This window comes from Echinops telfairi, unplaced genomic scaffold (genome assembly GCF_000313985.2).
Source record: "Echinops telfairi isolate 266 unplaced genomic scaffold, ASM31398v2 ScPeMD7_1;HRSCAF=3_0, whole genome shotgun sequence".
Lineage (NCBI taxonomy): Eukaryota > Metazoa > Chordata > Mammalia > Afrosoricida > Tenrecidae > Echinops > Echinops telfairi.
The window spans coordinates 8,323,427-8,340,133 of record NW_022103896.1 but is presented as its reverse complement, the minus strand read 5'-3'; the positions used below and the strand labels follow the sequence as shown (position 1 = coordinate 8,340,133).

The 16,707-nt window shown below is 53.3% G+C and overlaps 1 protein-coding gene across 1 annotated transcript in view; it reads right to left on the bottom strand.

Moving 5' to 3' along the window:
* Nucleotides 1-16,707, bottom strand: part of DNAAF11 (dynein axonemal assembly factor 11) — a 66,467-nt gene that overhangs the window by 43,237 nt on the left and 6,523 nt on the right. Inside the window, exons 2-4 of the mRNA XM_004697644.2 lie at nucleotides 11,111-11,278; nucleotides 7,403-7,480; nucleotides 2,880-3,052 (exon numbers count right to left, since the gene is read on the bottom strand). Of these exons, the coding sequence (XP_004697701.1) occupies nucleotides 2,880-3,052; nucleotides 7,403-7,480; nucleotides 11,111-11,278 (419 nt within the window). The remainder of the gene's footprint in view (nucleotides 1-2,879; nucleotides 3,053-7,402; nucleotides 7,481-11,110; nucleotides 11,279-16,707) is intronic.

Sequence of the window (16,707 nt, the reverse complement as noted above, 5' to 3'; positions counted from 1 at the left end):
CTCACCTAGGACCTGCATGTGACCCCTTAGACAGCAAAAGGGACCGTGGAGATGTGATTAAATTAAAGGACTTGAGGGGGAAGGCTATCCTGGTTTGTAAGAGTGACCCCGTGTCGTCAAAAGGCCCCGTGGGATGACGAGAGCGGCAGGGAGTGTCTGGGTCAGAGTCAGGTAAGGTTTGATGATAGCAGGCTGCTGGCACCAACCTCTGAGAGATCAAAGGTTAATCGCTTGGCTACTAACCTCAAGCGGGGGCGGTTCAGACCCACCAGCCCCTCTGAGGGAGGAGGATGTGGCTATCCTATCTTGTCCTGTAGGATGACCCTGCATCTGCCATTGACTTCATGGCAGCGAATTTGGGATGCTCCTGGCCGGGAAACACAGACAAGTTCCCCTTCCCTGTCATCAATTAAAGGTTGACTCATTGTGACCCTATAGGACAGGGTTGAACTGTCCCCACTCTTTATGGGAGTGGAAACCCCCATCTTTCTCCCACGGAGCAGTTGGTGAGCAGTCCAACCAATTTTTAACCACTACACCACCATAGCCAGATAATGTAGGTGAGCTTTCTAAGCCACGGCTTCTGTGACCATTCACCAGGGCAGTGTGGTAGTTACATAATCTGTCATCAATTTGCGACTCTTAAGAGTGAAGGGATGGAGTTTAGTCTATCAATCAAGATGCAGCTTGATGACCTCATCTGGAGGCACTAAGAAGATAAGTAGCTCACTGGAGGTAGGATACATGTTCACTCCCTGCAAGACATTCCTGTTGACAAGACATATGGAGCTGGGCTAGAGCTCTGGACCCAGAGGAGCTGCGTGGAGACCCCTTCCAGTGCTGAGATGCTTACAACACCACTGGATCTGCAAGACCTCCCACCCACTGGCCTGTGATCTTCTTGCATTTGGCATCATTGCATGTGTTTTGTGAGTCTGAAGAGGACTTTATAGACTGGTATGGGACATATGGGTTAATATCAGACTTATGGACTTGATCTGGACTGGACTGGAATGTTTTCTCAATATTCAACTGCTCTTGTATATAAAGCTCTTTCCTATACACATATGAGTGTCTATGAATTTGTTTCTCTAGTCAACCCAGATTGACACAGGCAGCAACAGGAAACTAATACAATGACCTGAGAACTGAAGACCTAATTTAAGGTCCTTTTGTTCCATAGCCCAGAAGCAGAGTGTCCATGGTAGCTGGAGACAAACTGTGGGCACCATGCAGCCCCGCCAAGGGCTCCGGTTAGCAGGGATTGGCATCCACTCCCAGATGAGGAGAATGAGGTGTGCCACACAGATGGGCTGGAAAGCAGTGGGAGCCCTGGTCGGTCTGCTGATGCTGGGGTCACATGCAGGGGCCCGTTTAATCTGGGGCTGTCTCAGACAGGCAGAGCTGGGCAAAGGATGCATGGCAGCCGGACAGCAGAGTGGATGATGCCGCCTGCCCTGGAGGAACGTGTGTCTCAACCACCGGCCCAGGAGACCACAGGGCCAGGTGCCCACAAGCACAGCTCGGCAGACAGGAGGGGCGGGGGAGCTGGTCGGTGGGAATGGGGAGCCTAAGGAGGGTGTGGGAGAACGGCTGTGCCACTAAGGTGGGGGGGGGGGTTGGTGCGGACAGGGCCCTGAAACAAAAACAGACAGGCAAACATAGATGATATGTATTTTATTATATTTATTTCTATATACGTGGGGTGTGTTGGTGCGGACAGGGCCCTGAAACAAACAGTGTGTGGATCATCAAAGGGCTGGACATGCGCTGGAACTTTCGTCTGAACCACAACAAAATGCCCAAGGTTGCAATATCTCAGACGCGCGCATCTCTCAGCCTGAGACATTTAACATGGGGGCAACAGGCTCTGCTGCTGGGCAATCAGCAGAAGCAACTACGGGGAACACGGCTCTCCGGGACAGATGTCCTCAAGAAGCGAGGACAGGCCTGCCAGGAGCCCATGGCCAGGTGAGGGAGGAGAGTTCAGTTCGCTCAGCTCGAGGGGTTCTCCTGGAAACTGCATGTCTCTCCTGATCCCCAAGACACCAGGTTTGGGAGGCACTCTGGTCTAAGACATGGTCCTGGTGGCACAGGAGTTAAGTGGTTGGCTGTAGAGGGGAAGGTGGCAACTGGCAGAAACCAGCTGCTCTGGGGAGAAGGACGTAGCAGTCCTAAGTTTACAGGCTCAGAAGCCCCGTGGGCAGTTCAACCCTGTCCTGCAGGGTCAGGAGGAGATGGCATCGAGTTGGCAGCCATGGGCTTTTGGTGTTTGGTGTGAGGGCAGAATGAGTCTAAGACATGGAGTCGCTGTTCTCCCAGGAAACCCCAGCCCCAGCATCGCCGACAGCTTGAACCACCTGTACACTCTAGGTGCTGGGCCAGCCCACAGGGATTACAAGTCCAGGGGGCCCTGCCAGTCTCCGAGGCCCCAGGACAGAGAAGTGAGCTCCAGAGAAAACTCACTGCCATCGATTGGATGCCGACTCACGGTGACCCTGCCCCTGAGGGTTTCTGAGAGTGTCACTCTTGATCCGAGTTAGAAGGTTCCAGGCTCCCGGTGCTGCCGAGCCGAGCCTGGCTCAGAGGGACTGGTTCTGACAGGAGCAGGCTGCCCCCCTGCGGGAGAGCCCGGGTGGGTGGCCAAGTGCTTCATCACTCTGCTGCCTGGGCCCCTTACCCACCATGCTGTGGTCATCTCTACAACTCAAACGTTTTGGCTTGTTCGTGGTACTCAATGAGCCCAGGTGGCTCTTTCTGTGTCACCAGCCCGCCACTCCGTGTGTCTGAAGAGCATGGGACTGTTGGACTAGCGTTAGACTGGGCTGGGCTGACGCCTCGGTATCTTGTGCACAGATGACCCCGCCAGACCTACACACCTTCAGCTGCCCGAGCGTGGCCACCACAAACGGCCTGTACCCCTCGAAGTCCGCGCAGGGGTTGCCCATGAGGAAGAGCTCCCTCAGGTGCACATTGTGCTGCAGGCTGCGGACGCTGCTCAGCTCGCCGATGAAATTCACCGTCAGGTCGAGTTTCGTCAGCTCCTCACAGCCTGTCGGGGCAGAGAGGAAAATCGACAGGGCAAAACAGCAAGGACACTCCCGATCCTCCCAGCGGGGCTCAAAGCCTTGTCAGTAAGTGACCAGGGCAACCGCCGCGGTCTCCTCGGTTTGGCAACTGCCCTGCTGACGAGCCCCAGGAGTTAGCCACCGGGTCAGTGGTTCAAACCCATCAGCCTCTCCGAGTGAGAAAGAGGAGGCTTTCTAACCTGGAAAGATGGACAGTCTTGGAAGCCCACGGGGGAAGCTTACTTTATCCTGCAGGGCGGATGTGAGTCGGAATGGACTCTGTGGGTTCCGTTTTGTCCCCTCATAGTGGTTGCTTCAGCATTATTGACTCCGAGGCTCCATTTCCACTACTTTTTCTGTCTGCGTCTGCCCTGGTCTCAGCCCCACTGGCCCACGGGCCAGGAGAGACCACTTCCCTGTGGGGATGACGTCCATGGGGCCATGGAGAGAGGCGCAGAGAAGCCACTGCAGGAGTGGCGGCTACAGCAGAAGGGACAGAGGTGCCCGCACTGGGAGGGCCCTGAAGTCTCTCCTCCTGAGAGCACAGCCAGGCTCAGGGCACCACTCGCTGTGAGGGCACCAGTGGGGGAGGTCCCCAAAGGAAAGGCATTGAGCAAACCAATGCACAGCCACCAGCATTCGCAGAGGCCCCTTCAGGAGACAGGCTACTCCAAGCCCCCCCAAGACCAAATCCAAGGCATCCAGGAAGTGCAACAACAAGCAGTCTCTGCTCCTCAGAAGAACGAAGGGAAAAGTGGGGCGTCGCCGAAGCAGAGGTGTGTGTGAGCCGGACCCATCAGCGGGTAACCAAGTGCCGTAGGAATATGGACTCCATTCCAATTCTTTGCTCTCTCGTTCCATGGGAAATTAGTAGCTGGGCGTGTGACTACACACACACACACACACACACACACACACTGTCCCGACAACAAGAAGCATAGGCAGAGCCCAGGTCTTGGCTTCTAATGACCACTCCCTGAGGAGGGGCCGGGGAAAATGGCTGGCTTTAGAGCTGGCCTGGGGGAAAGACAAGGTCGGCTGGCGACCCCGGGATGTGCCTCCATGCATGGAAATGTTGAAAGGATGGAGGATCTAGCTGAAACCCAGGAGCCACCTTGAGAGGGTCCTACTGACCAACTCTGGGACACCATGAGCATCAAGTTCTTAGCGGTAATAACCCTGCAATCCATCAACTAAAAGAGAACCCCTGAATCCAAACTGATGCACCAATAAACAATCCATCAATTGATCAACACAGAAGGTCAAGTTCTTCTTCAAAAGAGACGACCATCTGAATAAAGATGCAAAGAATGGTCGCATTTCGAAGTCCCCATTGGATGTGAAAAGCAGGTCATGAAAGGCTGATGGGAGTCAGAACATGTATGTAATTCCCAAGAACCTCTCCACGGATTACTGACTCATCGCCAAGCCCATTGGCCGTGGAGATGCCGGAAGCCGCCACATTACACAAGCAGACAAAGAAGCTTTGTTCTACCAAGTTTGTTGAACATTTGTTGAGTCTATAAATTGGGGGAAAAAATAAAGAATCCAGAGCTATATTCCCCACTTTTATGAAAAACACAAAGAAGGGAGCATCCAGTTCTTAGCGGTAATAACCCTGCAATCCGGATACCCACGTCCCTCATCTCTCACCTCACCCCCTTGAAATCAAATGGAAGGTGCCTATATCCCGGTGATAAGATGCCTCCTGCCTCCAGGCTCCCTCCCTTCCCCCAAACAAGTGATGATCAAAGCTGGTTGGGTCCCGCAGGCCACCTGGCTGGAGCTGGGCCCTGGACTGCAGGCAGGGAGACGCCTCAGACAACCGTGACAATGCTGCCCTCTCGTGGTGTGTTTGCAAACCGCACCACCCCCAAAGAGCACCTGCCTCCCAGAAGCACTTTCCAAACCAGTATGACTAGTGACCCAGGGGTGTTTGACTGACTCCCCCACCACTTCAGCCTCACTTTACCCCCCAATGTGCTGATCCATGGCTGGGCTGTTCCGCTGGGCTGACAGCAGTCCCTGCCCTGCTGACTCACTGCTGCGAGCGGGCAAGGCCCTCACCTCCTCCGCAGAAAGACACCACAGAGAGCAAGATCCACCTGACTCACGAGCAGGTGAGGGACGTGGGGGTGAAGACGGCACCGAAGGTGACAATGGAAACTTTGGATGCATGTGCACATGGTTGTTGACACGCAGCCTTGGTGGTCTCTGAAATACTGATGTCTGCACAGGGGGCAGGAGGCAGAAACCCACCCCACCGTGAACTGAGCGAAGGCCCTCTGGCTTTAGCGATTGGCAGATGGGAGTGGGGTGGGGAGCAGGTGTCCAGTTGGCCCTGTGGCCCTAGCTCTGAAAGGAGGCTTGTCAGCCTGCCTCTTGCCCACTCCCCTGGAGTCCACAGTGCCCCACCCCCACACCGACACACACACACACACACACACACCTCCACCTGCTTAGAGAGAACAGCTTGGCACATGAAAGAGGGCATGGACGATGACCAGGGCCGGCCTGGTCTTGGAAGCAGAAGAAACTGGGGACGATGTTATCCTAACAAGAGAGGTGGCTGCGCTCTCTGACCATGGAATCAGAGCAGGTCGCCACAGAAACACCATGGTGGGGGCGCAGGAGCGAGTTCTCCGGGACAAATGGGGTGGCCGCAGCAAAGGGCGAATCACACAAGGACTGCATTATGGAGTGAGCCCAGGGGGGCAGGTCGTCTGCCATCAGGCTAAAAGTCAAAATGACAGAAGTCACCCAGGAGGCAAACAGACCAAGCTCACTGCATCCAGGGGGTTCCGACTCCTGGTGCATCTGTGGGAGAGACCAGCACGGCCTCCGAGGCGTCCAGGGCTAGAATCTCGGCAGGAGCCGATGGCCACAGCTCTCTCCCGCAGAGCGGCTGGCGGGTGTGGGTTTGAACTGCCGGCCTTGTGGTTAGCAGGTCCAGCAGCTCACCCACCACACGGCCAGGGCTCCTGAAGGATCAGGGCAGTCAGCCAAAATCCATCTACAAGCAACTCTCGGGAGATCAGAGCGCATGCAGACAAGAAAACGATCCAGCAAAAGACGGACCAACCAAGCCACGCAAACTTCCAGCCAGCCAGAAGCGTGTTTCCCAAGGCGGGCAGCACCGTGCCCTGGAGGGCAGCCACCAAAGCAGGTCCCTCCACTTTGGGCAAGAATGGAAAGACTTTGTCTCACGTGTTTCGGACATGTTATCTGTCAGGAGAGACTGGGGGAGGACGTCTTGCTTGGTACAGAAGAGGGGCAGCGGGAAAGGGGGAAGGCCCTCAAGGAGGTGGATTGGCACAGTGGCTGCATCAGGGGACGCCAACACAAGAACCATTGTGAGGACGGCCAGCATTCTGACCCAGCTCGAGACCACCGACAATACCACAGTTTATCCTGGATGATGGAGAAGAGACGCGTTGAATTGCCGAGGGGGCACGAGTCATTCTGTTTGTTCGTTTCTTTGGTTTGGGGTTGTATTTCTTGAAAGGGGGTGAGGGTGGCCAAGGGTTTGGGAACGTGTGCTAAGGTTCCCTGGGAGCAAGAGGTTTGTTTGCAGCCCCAGAGGCAGAACAGGATGGGCCTCTGGTCATGAGATGGAGCTTCAGAGAACAGCATCTTCAAACCTCTGGAGGAAGTTCGTAACCAGAGATCTAAGCAGGGGCAACAATATACAAACACAAACAACAAAAGGTGGCTCTGGGGTTCCTTCAAATGGCAACCTTCTGTGGGTCAGCATGAAAGTGGGCTCCCCGGGGTGATCAGTGGTGAATTAGGGGAGAAGCAGGTTGCCAGACCTTTCTTTGAGGTTCCTCTGAGGGACCCTGAACCCCCTAAATGCTGGTGAGCAGCCGTGTGCTTCACTGTGTGTTCCACTCCTGGACCCCAGCGGGGAAAGAGACTGCGGAAAGGAAAGCACGTAGTTGGGAAGGCTGGGTCGCAACCGCAGGAATCAATTCCAAGGCAGGGGGTAGATATCTCCTGACTGCATCGTTACAGGCAGCATTCATAGATCTAAGACTCAGGTAAAATTATGTTCATTTGAACACTGTACCTATTGCTTAACTTATTTGGCTATCACCCCCTTTGAAGAAAAAAAAATTACTCAGCACCGCCCTGGCAAGTTCCAATGCCACCATCAGGGCAAAGTGTACGTACTGGATATTGCAGCCCCTCCCAGACCCGGATCGTCCTGGTACCCCCCACCTGGGGGTGGTGTTGCCCACTTTGGGAAACGCTGGTCCAAGAGCTACTATTTAAATCTAACAGTAAATCCCAATGGTAACGCATGATATAGAGTACAAGCAGACAATTCTTACCTTCTAAATTCTCGATTTTTTCAATGTTGTTTAAGGCTAAGTTCAAGTACTCCAGTTTCTTGAGTTTGCTCACATTTTCTGAAACAGACACATAACAGAATGCTTGTTTCCTTCTACTCTGTTGCGCACGTGAGGTGGAGATGATCCTTTTCACAAAGGGCCTTGCTTTTCTCAAGTGAAAGTACTATCCACCACTGCTGTGGTTAGCAAAGCCAGGCTCTTTGGCAAGACGGCCTGGGGGCGCTGTGGAGTAAGTGCCGGATTGCTAGCTTCCAGGTCAGATGCAAATCCACCAGCTGCTTCATGGGAGAAAGGCAAGGCTGTCCGCTCCTCTAGAGAAGGGCAGCCTCAGAAACCTCCTACAGGGGTTCACCTGCACCACAGACACCGTCAGTGGCCTGTGCAGCACCATCCCTGCTCTATCCCTGCCCACGAGGCCACCTTATGCTCACCTCTCCCACCAGCCCCAGACCAGGGGTTAGGCTCAAGCAGGCTGGGCCAGGGCAAGGCTGCCCGTGTCCCCTGGATAGCTCAAACACCTGGCTGAAGCCAGCAACTTCCTGGCCACTGTGCGGTGCAGACACCCAGCGTGCCTGACCCTGATGTCCCATGTGTCAGAGCGTATCTGGTAGCTGATCTTTCAGACATAGATCACCAGCTCTTTCTTCTGACCGTCTCCAGGTGGACTTGAACTTCCAACCTGTTAGCAGCTGAGTGAACTAGACATCGACAGCCCCAGGTATGCCATTTGCTCCTTTCGACGGGCGAACAACTATGGGCCCTGCTGCCAGCCTTGGGTTGCCTGTTTACCAAATGAGGATTTGGGAATCGGATACTGGCTTTTCTACGGACTCGCCATTTCTCCTGCGTGACAGTGAAGTGCACAAACGTTCTCTTGGCAGCATTCAGGCATTTGAGAGCCAACGGATTGGGTGACCCCTACATGCCCCGAAGGATGGTAGCCTTTCCAGCTTGTTTCTCCACTAAATAAGCCGGGCGCTATCCTGGTTAAGACCGCCAGCCTGCAGTCACACTAACACCTCCTTCTGATCTTGTCAGATGGATGGCTCTCTGTGTGCTCAGCTGCGAGAAACCGATAAGACCGGTTTGGGGAAGATTTCCTCCATTTCCTGAAGCACAAGGCCTAGATTGGTTGGGGGAGGGGTGGAGGTAGAAAGCTCTATGAGTAAAAGTACCCATGTGCAAGGCATGTTGTACACATGCTTAGGGCAAGTTGGACCCATGTGCAGGGCATGTTGAACCTGTGTGCAGCGCACACTGTACCATGTGTAGGGCACGTTGTACTCATGTGTAGGGCACGTTATACCCATGTGTAGGGCATGTTGTGCCCGTGTATAGGGAATGTACCCATGTGCAGGACACATTGTACCATGTGTAGGACATGTTGTACCCATGTGTAGGGCATCTTGTACCCGTGTATAGGGCAAGTTGTACACATGCTTAGGGCAAGTTGGACCCATGTGCAGGGCATGTTGGACCCATGTGCAGGACACACTGTACCATGTATAAGGCACATTGTACTCATGTGTAGGGCATATTATAACCATGTGTAGGACATGTGTACCCATTTGTAGAGCATGTTGTACCCATGTATAAGGAATGTTGTACCCATGCATGGGGCATGTTGTACCTATATATAGGGCATGTTGTGCCTGTGTGGATGGCACGTTGTACCCATGTGTAGGACATGTATAGCAGCAGGCCAAGAGGATGGATGGTCTAGTCCAAACTGTACTGGAAGTCGTTCTCACCAACTGCCTTTAGCCCGTAAGGAACATGCAGCCGGTCAAACCCCTTCCCAGGGTACAGAAGCACTGCCCCTTCCCTCAGCTTGATGCTCACTGGGACACTGAACAGCGGGACTCCCCGGCCCACCCCCAGAGGGTTTCACTCAGGAGGGCTGTGGTGGAGCCTTGGTGGCTCCTTCACAAGCCCAGATGGTCTGTGTCGAGCATGTGGCCGGCCCTCCCTCACGGCCCATCTGTCGCTCAGGGGAGGAAGGCAGCTTCGGGAAAGGCGACCATCTACAAGCTTTTGCCTCAATGCCCAAGGGGCGGTGTGAATCCCAGAGAAATCCTTAGATTTCCAAAGCGAGCTGCTCAGTGCTGCTGGGTAACGGACGGACGGGCGGGGTGCTAAGAACCCTGTGATTGGGACTTACAAGGGGGGTTAATTTAAGAAGGCTTTGGGAGCAAAATTCTAAGCTTCCTCCCCACCCTGAAAAGGACCAAAATGCTTTGCTGCTAATTAATGATTGTGACGGACCCAGCTGTGGGGAATGAAAATTGGGGGGGCTCATTTAGATCCCTACAATTAAGAGTGCTTGTCAATGCCCTCCCCCCTGCATAAAAGCGGGTGGGTTTCCGTAGCAGCCTTTGTAACTGAACGGCATGCCCAGTGAGTTTCTTGTTTCTGATCAAAGAAAAGATGCTGAAAATAGCGCTCTGAAGGAAGGGAGGGGGTTTCGGGAGTCTTCCCAAATGCAGATTCCAGTTCTTACACCACCCAAGGGCCCGGTTTTGGTGATCCATGAAGTCCGGGCCACCGCCATCACCAGCCCTTGTTACCACCAGGCCGGACGACTCCTTCTTGTGGGGTCTGCCCTGTGCACGGCAGGCCATTCACCTCGCCACGGTCTTTCCCCACGAGATGCCAGAAGCAACCTCCCCGGCCCCCCCACAGAGACTTCAGGCAGCCCCTCCCATCTGCAGACCACTGCCCATCTCCAGGGGAGTGAAGGGTCATCTCTGAAGCTGACCTCGGGGCTCCTGGAAGGACCCCACTTCTGTCTCATCAAGCCTCAGCCCTGCTCTCCACACAGTCCTGTCAGTCCCAGCCAACACTGCCCTCCTCCCCCGCCTCTCTTCTGAGCACCAAAGGCTGTGCACAAGCAGAGCCCTGTGAGTGTGACAGCCTCACAGCCAACACGGGGCTGATGGCCAGGGGGTGTTCAAGTCCTACCTGACCCTGTCTGTCCGCAGAGGGATATGAAAAGGAGGACACACCCATTGCCATCCATTCCCACACAGGGTGAGCCCAGGGTACAGCACAGGTCACCGGGCCTTTGTTCCATGAGGCTGCTACGTGAGTGGAAGCCCCAGCCTTTGGCTTAGTAACTGCGTGCAAACAGCTTGCCCCACGGAGGAGGGAGAACTGCCACACCCTGCCTGCTCCCGAATAAACACCCAAGATCCAAACTCATGGCCATGGAGGCCACACCGACTCACCACGGTCCGAAAGACCTGCCCCGTCACCACCACCCCACAACCCCAAAAATTCACTAACATTGAGTCACTTCCGACTCACAGCAAGCTGTGGGTCAGGGTAGAACCGCCCCTGTGGAATTCTGAAACCCTAACTCTTTACAGGAGTACACAGCCTCATCTTTCTACTGAGGAGTGGCTGGTGGATTTGAACTACTGACCTCATGGTTAGCAGCCCAACACATAACCACTATGCCATAGGGCCCCACCACAAGAAGATCTTTTAAAACTCCGACTATGAAGGAGCAGGCCAGCACACAGGTCCCCACTGTGAACTGGTCCCAGCCCATGCACACAGAGAGACCACAGAACTGGGAGGGGCCTGTGTTGCCTGTTCCATCTACCTCTTCTCTGGCCACCATCACACCTGGAGCAAAGTGTTTCCAGAAATTCTAGGGGGGCGTGGGGGGGGGTGCATGCTCACCGATTTTCGCGATGAGGTTGTTCTGCAGGTAGAGGATTTTCAGCTCCCGGCACCACCTGTCCAGGTGCTCCAGCCTCTCGATCTCCTGCTGGTGCAGGGACAGCTCCTCCAGGGAGAAGAGGATGCAGTCGTTGTGCTCCGCGTTGCGCCGGATCATGTCCTCAGAGACTGCAAGACAGCGGGCAGGCGGGGGCCTGGGGCCACACATGCACTGGTCCTGCTTTAGGGCTAAATGGCGCGTCTGGAAGTCGCTTGGGGTGAGGAGGGTGCAGCGGTGGTTTGATGGCCCATCTCTTACTGTAGTTACAGGTGGGGTTTTCAGGGCTGTTACTAACCAAAACCAAATCACTGCCATTGGGGTCAATGCCGACTCACAACGACCCTACAGGGTAGACTGCTCCTGTGGGTTTCCAAGACGGTGGCTCTTTAGGGGCATAGACAGCCTCTTCTATTTCCCACCCCCAGGGAGTAGTTGGTGGTTTTGAACGGCTGACTTTGCAGATCGCAGCCCAATTTGTAACCATAGTAACCCCAGGACTCTAAAAGCCTCAAAAGGATAGCTGTGAGATCAGTGCTGCCTCCTGCCGGCCCTCTGATGTAAGGCAGAAAGGAGAAAACAACAGACCTTAAGCCGACTCAGCACCTCCATAGATAAGTTTTCTGAAACTCGTCAACATTCACGAGCGCAGACAGCCTCGTTTCTCTCCCAGGGAGCAGCAAGTGGGTTTGAACTGCCAACTCTGTTGTTAGCAGCCCGCCGCCTGCCGCACAACTGGGCCCACAGGCAGCCTCATGATGAGCAGAGAAAGAATGGAAATCCTTGCCCCAATGGTCATTTTACTTGGGCCCACAGTCAATCCCCATGGAGCAGCAGCCACCACATGAGATGACCAAATGCACTGGGCACCTCAGCCGCACAAGCCCACTGTCACGTGGTGAGAAGCAAGTTTGTCACTGGGAGCTCTGAGACACACCTGCCCCGGGCCAGGGGGTTGTCTGTCTGCTCAGGTGTGTGTGAGCAGGACAATGAGTAAGGAGATCTGTGGAGAGTGGCGTGATTGAATTGGGGTGTCGTAGATGCATACTGAAGGGACCATGGGCCGGCAGAAAAACACACAAACCTCTCCTGGAAGAGGTACAGCCAGAGTGCTCCTTAGAAGGGAAGATGGCAAGACTTCGCCTCCTATACGTTGGGCATGTTGTCAGGAGAGACCAGCCCCTGCACAGGGGCATTGTGCTTGCTAAAGGGGAGGTTCAGTGAAATGAAGGGAGACCTTCAGTTTGACGCAGCAGCTGCAACAGTGGAATCAGACAGCAACGGTGGTGACACATCAGGACCAGGCGGCTTTGTCCCATCTACTGGGGGTCACTAAGTCAGGGCAGACAGACTCGATGGCACCTTGCCATGAGGACATGTGGTCCATGCCCCCTAACTGTGACAATTAAGATGGTAAAATCATGGTGAGTTGACCGAGGGGGGTGAGGGGAGGAACTCCCTTAGCATGAATAATACACACACACACACACACACACACACACACACACACACTTTGCTAACAGCAAAGTCAGCAGTTGTCAGAAAAAGATGAGGCTTTCTACTCCTGTAAAGAGTTACAGCCTCAGAAATCCACAGGGACAGTTCTACCCTGTCGTATGATGTCAATGAATTAGAATTGACTCAAGGGCTGCGAGTTTGGTTTTTGAGTTTTACACACACACACACACACACACACACACACACACACACACACGGAAAGCAGGATTTGAGAGTTCATTTAGCACAGCTGGAGTTTGACCCAGTGCAGAACTGGAATGAAGAGGAGCAGGCGCCTGGCTGAAGTAGGCAGGACTGTGGGGTGGGGGTAAGGGGAGAAAGGGGTGCAGAGCAAGCTCTCTGAAGATGGTGGTTTCTCAACACTGCTTCCCCTGTGATGGTGAACGGGGTGTGTGGTAGTTAGATCATCTGGTGTCAATTTGAGAGGATTAAGAGTGAATGGGGTGGAGCTTAGCTTGTCAATCAGGTGACAGCTAGATGACCTCATTTGGAGGTGCTAAGGAGATAAATAGCTTACTCCCTGGGAGACATTACAGCTGACAAGACACATGAACTACACTGGTACCCTGAACTGGAGGAACCACATAGAGATCCCCTGCTAGTGCTGAGATGCTTGCAATGCCCCTGGATCCACAAGACTTCCCACACACTGACCTGTGATCTTCCTGCATTCGGCATCATTGCATGTGTTTCGTGAGTCTGAAAAGGAATTTATAGATTGGTATTGGACATATAGGTTAATATTGGACTTAAGGACTTGATCTGGACTGGGCTGGGATGTTTTCTCAATATTCAATTGCTCTTGTATAGAAAGCTCTTTCTTATACACATATGAGTCTCCCTGGATTTGTTTCTCTAGTGCACCCAGACTAACACAAGGGTCAAACAAACTGCTCAGCCAGGAGGCCCTGGTGGCTCAGACACTTAAGCTAAAGGACAGGTTGGAGGTGCCAGTCCACGAAGCAGCACATCTGAAGAAAGGCCTGTTGATCTGCTTGTGAAAAACCAGCCGTGGAACAGGCTCAGGTGACAGGGATAACTCCTGCTGTGAGTGTGTCTCTAGGAGTCAGTAAGATGATTTCGCAGATGTCATGGGATGGGAGAAGACACAAAGGTTCCCGGGAGACAGGTGGCTGTCCGGTGTGCCTGCTGCTGCCCAGCTTTCCCATGTGCTGTGCCATCCCCAACAGTCTCAAGGCTACAGAGAGGTGAAGGTTACCTTTTGAAGCATCTCAGCTTCCTTTTTAGCAAACATTCCCAGTGGGAACACGCAGACACTGACTGGAAGACTTTGATCCTGATGTTTCTCAATGACTCACAGCCATCATGACGAGCATCTGGAGGCCCAGCTGGGCTCCTGGTCCAGTAGGACCTTTAGGGACTCCAGATGTAGAGGGGGATGGGCAGTGGCAGAAGGTATGAGGAATCCAGAGGCTGGCAAGAGCCTAGGGGCTATTAAGTGGGAGGAGGAGCTCAGAGCAGGCTTCCCGGATGAGATGTTGGGACGCCTGATCTGACTCTTGAAATCGACGTGTGTGCGTCAGATCAATGGCCAGCAAAGAACACTCAGACGTGGATGCTGTGAAGGGCTGCTGGTTCCCCCTACGAGCCTGATGGGTCAGCTCCCCCAACCCCCACCCCTCCAGGCCTCTCAGCCCAGGCCAGGAGCCTTCCCAGGACTGATGGCAGAGGTGGGGCTGCTCACCCTGACTTAGGCAAATCAGGAGGTCCGTTCAGAGAAGAGCGCCTGGGGCTGCCTAGTCGAGGCGTCTGTGAGGCTGCCCTAAGTGATTGTGGGCTCAGCTGCTAACTGAAAGGCTGAAGGTTCAAGCCCACCCAGAGGCACTGCGGAAGAAATGTCTCCTTTGGAAAAATCAGCCATTGGAAACTCCGTGGAGCCTGGTTCTCCTCTGAGACACACGGGGTCTCGGTGAGTCGGACTCACCCCAACGGGAGCTGGTTATTAAAGTGCATCTCGGCCCAGCTCCTCCTTGTGTCGGTGTAGCTTCCTCCCCACCCCTCCACCCCCCCACACCCCTAATAAAACCCCAGGCTACAGGGCATGCGAGAGCTGGTGCCAAAAACCTATGACTCTAGGCAGCCACGGGGATGGATTGTGACATGATTGTATGGAAGTGGAAGGAAGAAAAAAGGAGGGGGGACACATGCAGTGAGGTTTTGTTTATCATCAGTTAAATACAAAGCCACACGGACAGAAAGCCGATCTGGCAGGCGTGGCCTGGGGAGAGGCCCAGGGAGAGAAGGCCATGGTCGGAGGGCTGGGGAAACTTCTGGGAGTGGCCCATCTTCTCACCTTCATTGGCCCACAGCGGGCGACTCTTCTGGGTCTCTCATAGGCTCTCGACACATGCACAGCACAGCCCTGCCTAAAGCCGAGTCATCTCTAACCCTGCCCAGTGCCCTTCAACCCCTGCAGGTAGGCCCCTCTTCTCCGAGTCTCTGTATTCTGCCCTGTTAATTACAGCAACCCCTGTAGCTCAGAGAGCAATTCCTGGGCATCCGCTCTGTGAGACAGCTCCCGCTGGAGTGCCACCAGGGGCCTGAGGCGGAGAGCTGGGGCGATGGGTGACCCCCCTTTGCATTTTCATTATCTCGAGACGCACAGTCACAGTTCCTGCAAAGTTGCCTCTGTGGTTTGCCCACCTTCCCAGTTTGTGGTGGAAGGGGGAGTCCAGGGCGGTAAGCCGAACCCACTGCCAGGAGCCCTCCCGACGCCTGGCGCCCCTGTGTCCAGTGTCCCAGACTGTGAATCATTACGGGGACAGGCAGCCTCATCTCTCTCCCTTGGAGTGACTGGTGGTCGGAAGCGCCTACCCTACAGTTAGTAGCACAATGCCGAGCCCACAGCACCACCAGGGCAAGCCTTAACAGGGATCTTTTTTTCTTCTTCTTTTTTTTCCCAAATTTTTTAACATTTTATTAGAAGCTTTTACAGACACAATTACAATCCATCTTTCCATTAGATCAAGCATAGTTGTACAATTGCTGCCATTATCATTTTCAATGCATTTTCTTTCTTCTTGAACTCGATATCAGCTGTGCTTTATCACCTCCTTGAACTTTAATATATTATTATTATTTGCCATAATTTACACCATCCAATGTATCCATTCACCTAAAATTCTGATGTCTGTTTCCCTCGAGTGGGGTTGTACAGTCAGCATTGCTGTCAGCTCCCCCTGCCCCCTGCCCCCTCCTCTCTTCCTGTATCCTCAGGGAATCATTATCCCCCTTACTGTTTCTAAGGGGTCTACCTATCTTGGATTTCATGCATCGAAAGATCTTGATTGTACCGATGTACATACGCAGGACTAGAAAGATGAGTGAGGTAAAACTAAGGCCATGATAGTGGTAGGAGGAAATTTTAAAGAACTAGAGGATAGTTGTGTGTTTCATCAGTGCTATACTGCACCCTGGATATATTGTCCCTTCCATATGGCCCTTCTCTGAGGGACTGTCCCATTATCTCACAAGTGGGTTTTGGGTCTCCACTTTGCCTATGTTCCTTTTTGTCAATTAATTTGATTGCTTGTCCGTGAACTATTGATACCTATTCCCACCCACACCTCATGATCACACAAGCTGGCGGTTTTTCCATGTGGGCTTTGTTGCTTCCCTGCTAGATGGCCTCGTGTTTAACTTCAAGCCTTTAAGACCCCAGATGCTATATCTTTTAATAGCCAGGCACTTCACCACATTTGCTTATGCACCCATTTTGTCTTCAGAAATAGTGTCAGAAGGGTGAGTATCATACATTGCCACATTATTAGAACAAACCATCCTTGTACTGAGGTAGGATTTAAGTAGTGGCCCAGAGTCCATCTGCTTCCTTATTATATTTACATATATTTACACACATAGATAAATACACCTAGTTTTACATATATACATATCTGTATTTATACCTATATATATAATTTTTACTTCCTTGTTATTTCCTCTATTTATTTCAAGCGTCCATCTAGCTCAGAAGCAACAAAGCCCACATGGAAGAAGCACACCAGCCTGTGCGATCATGAGG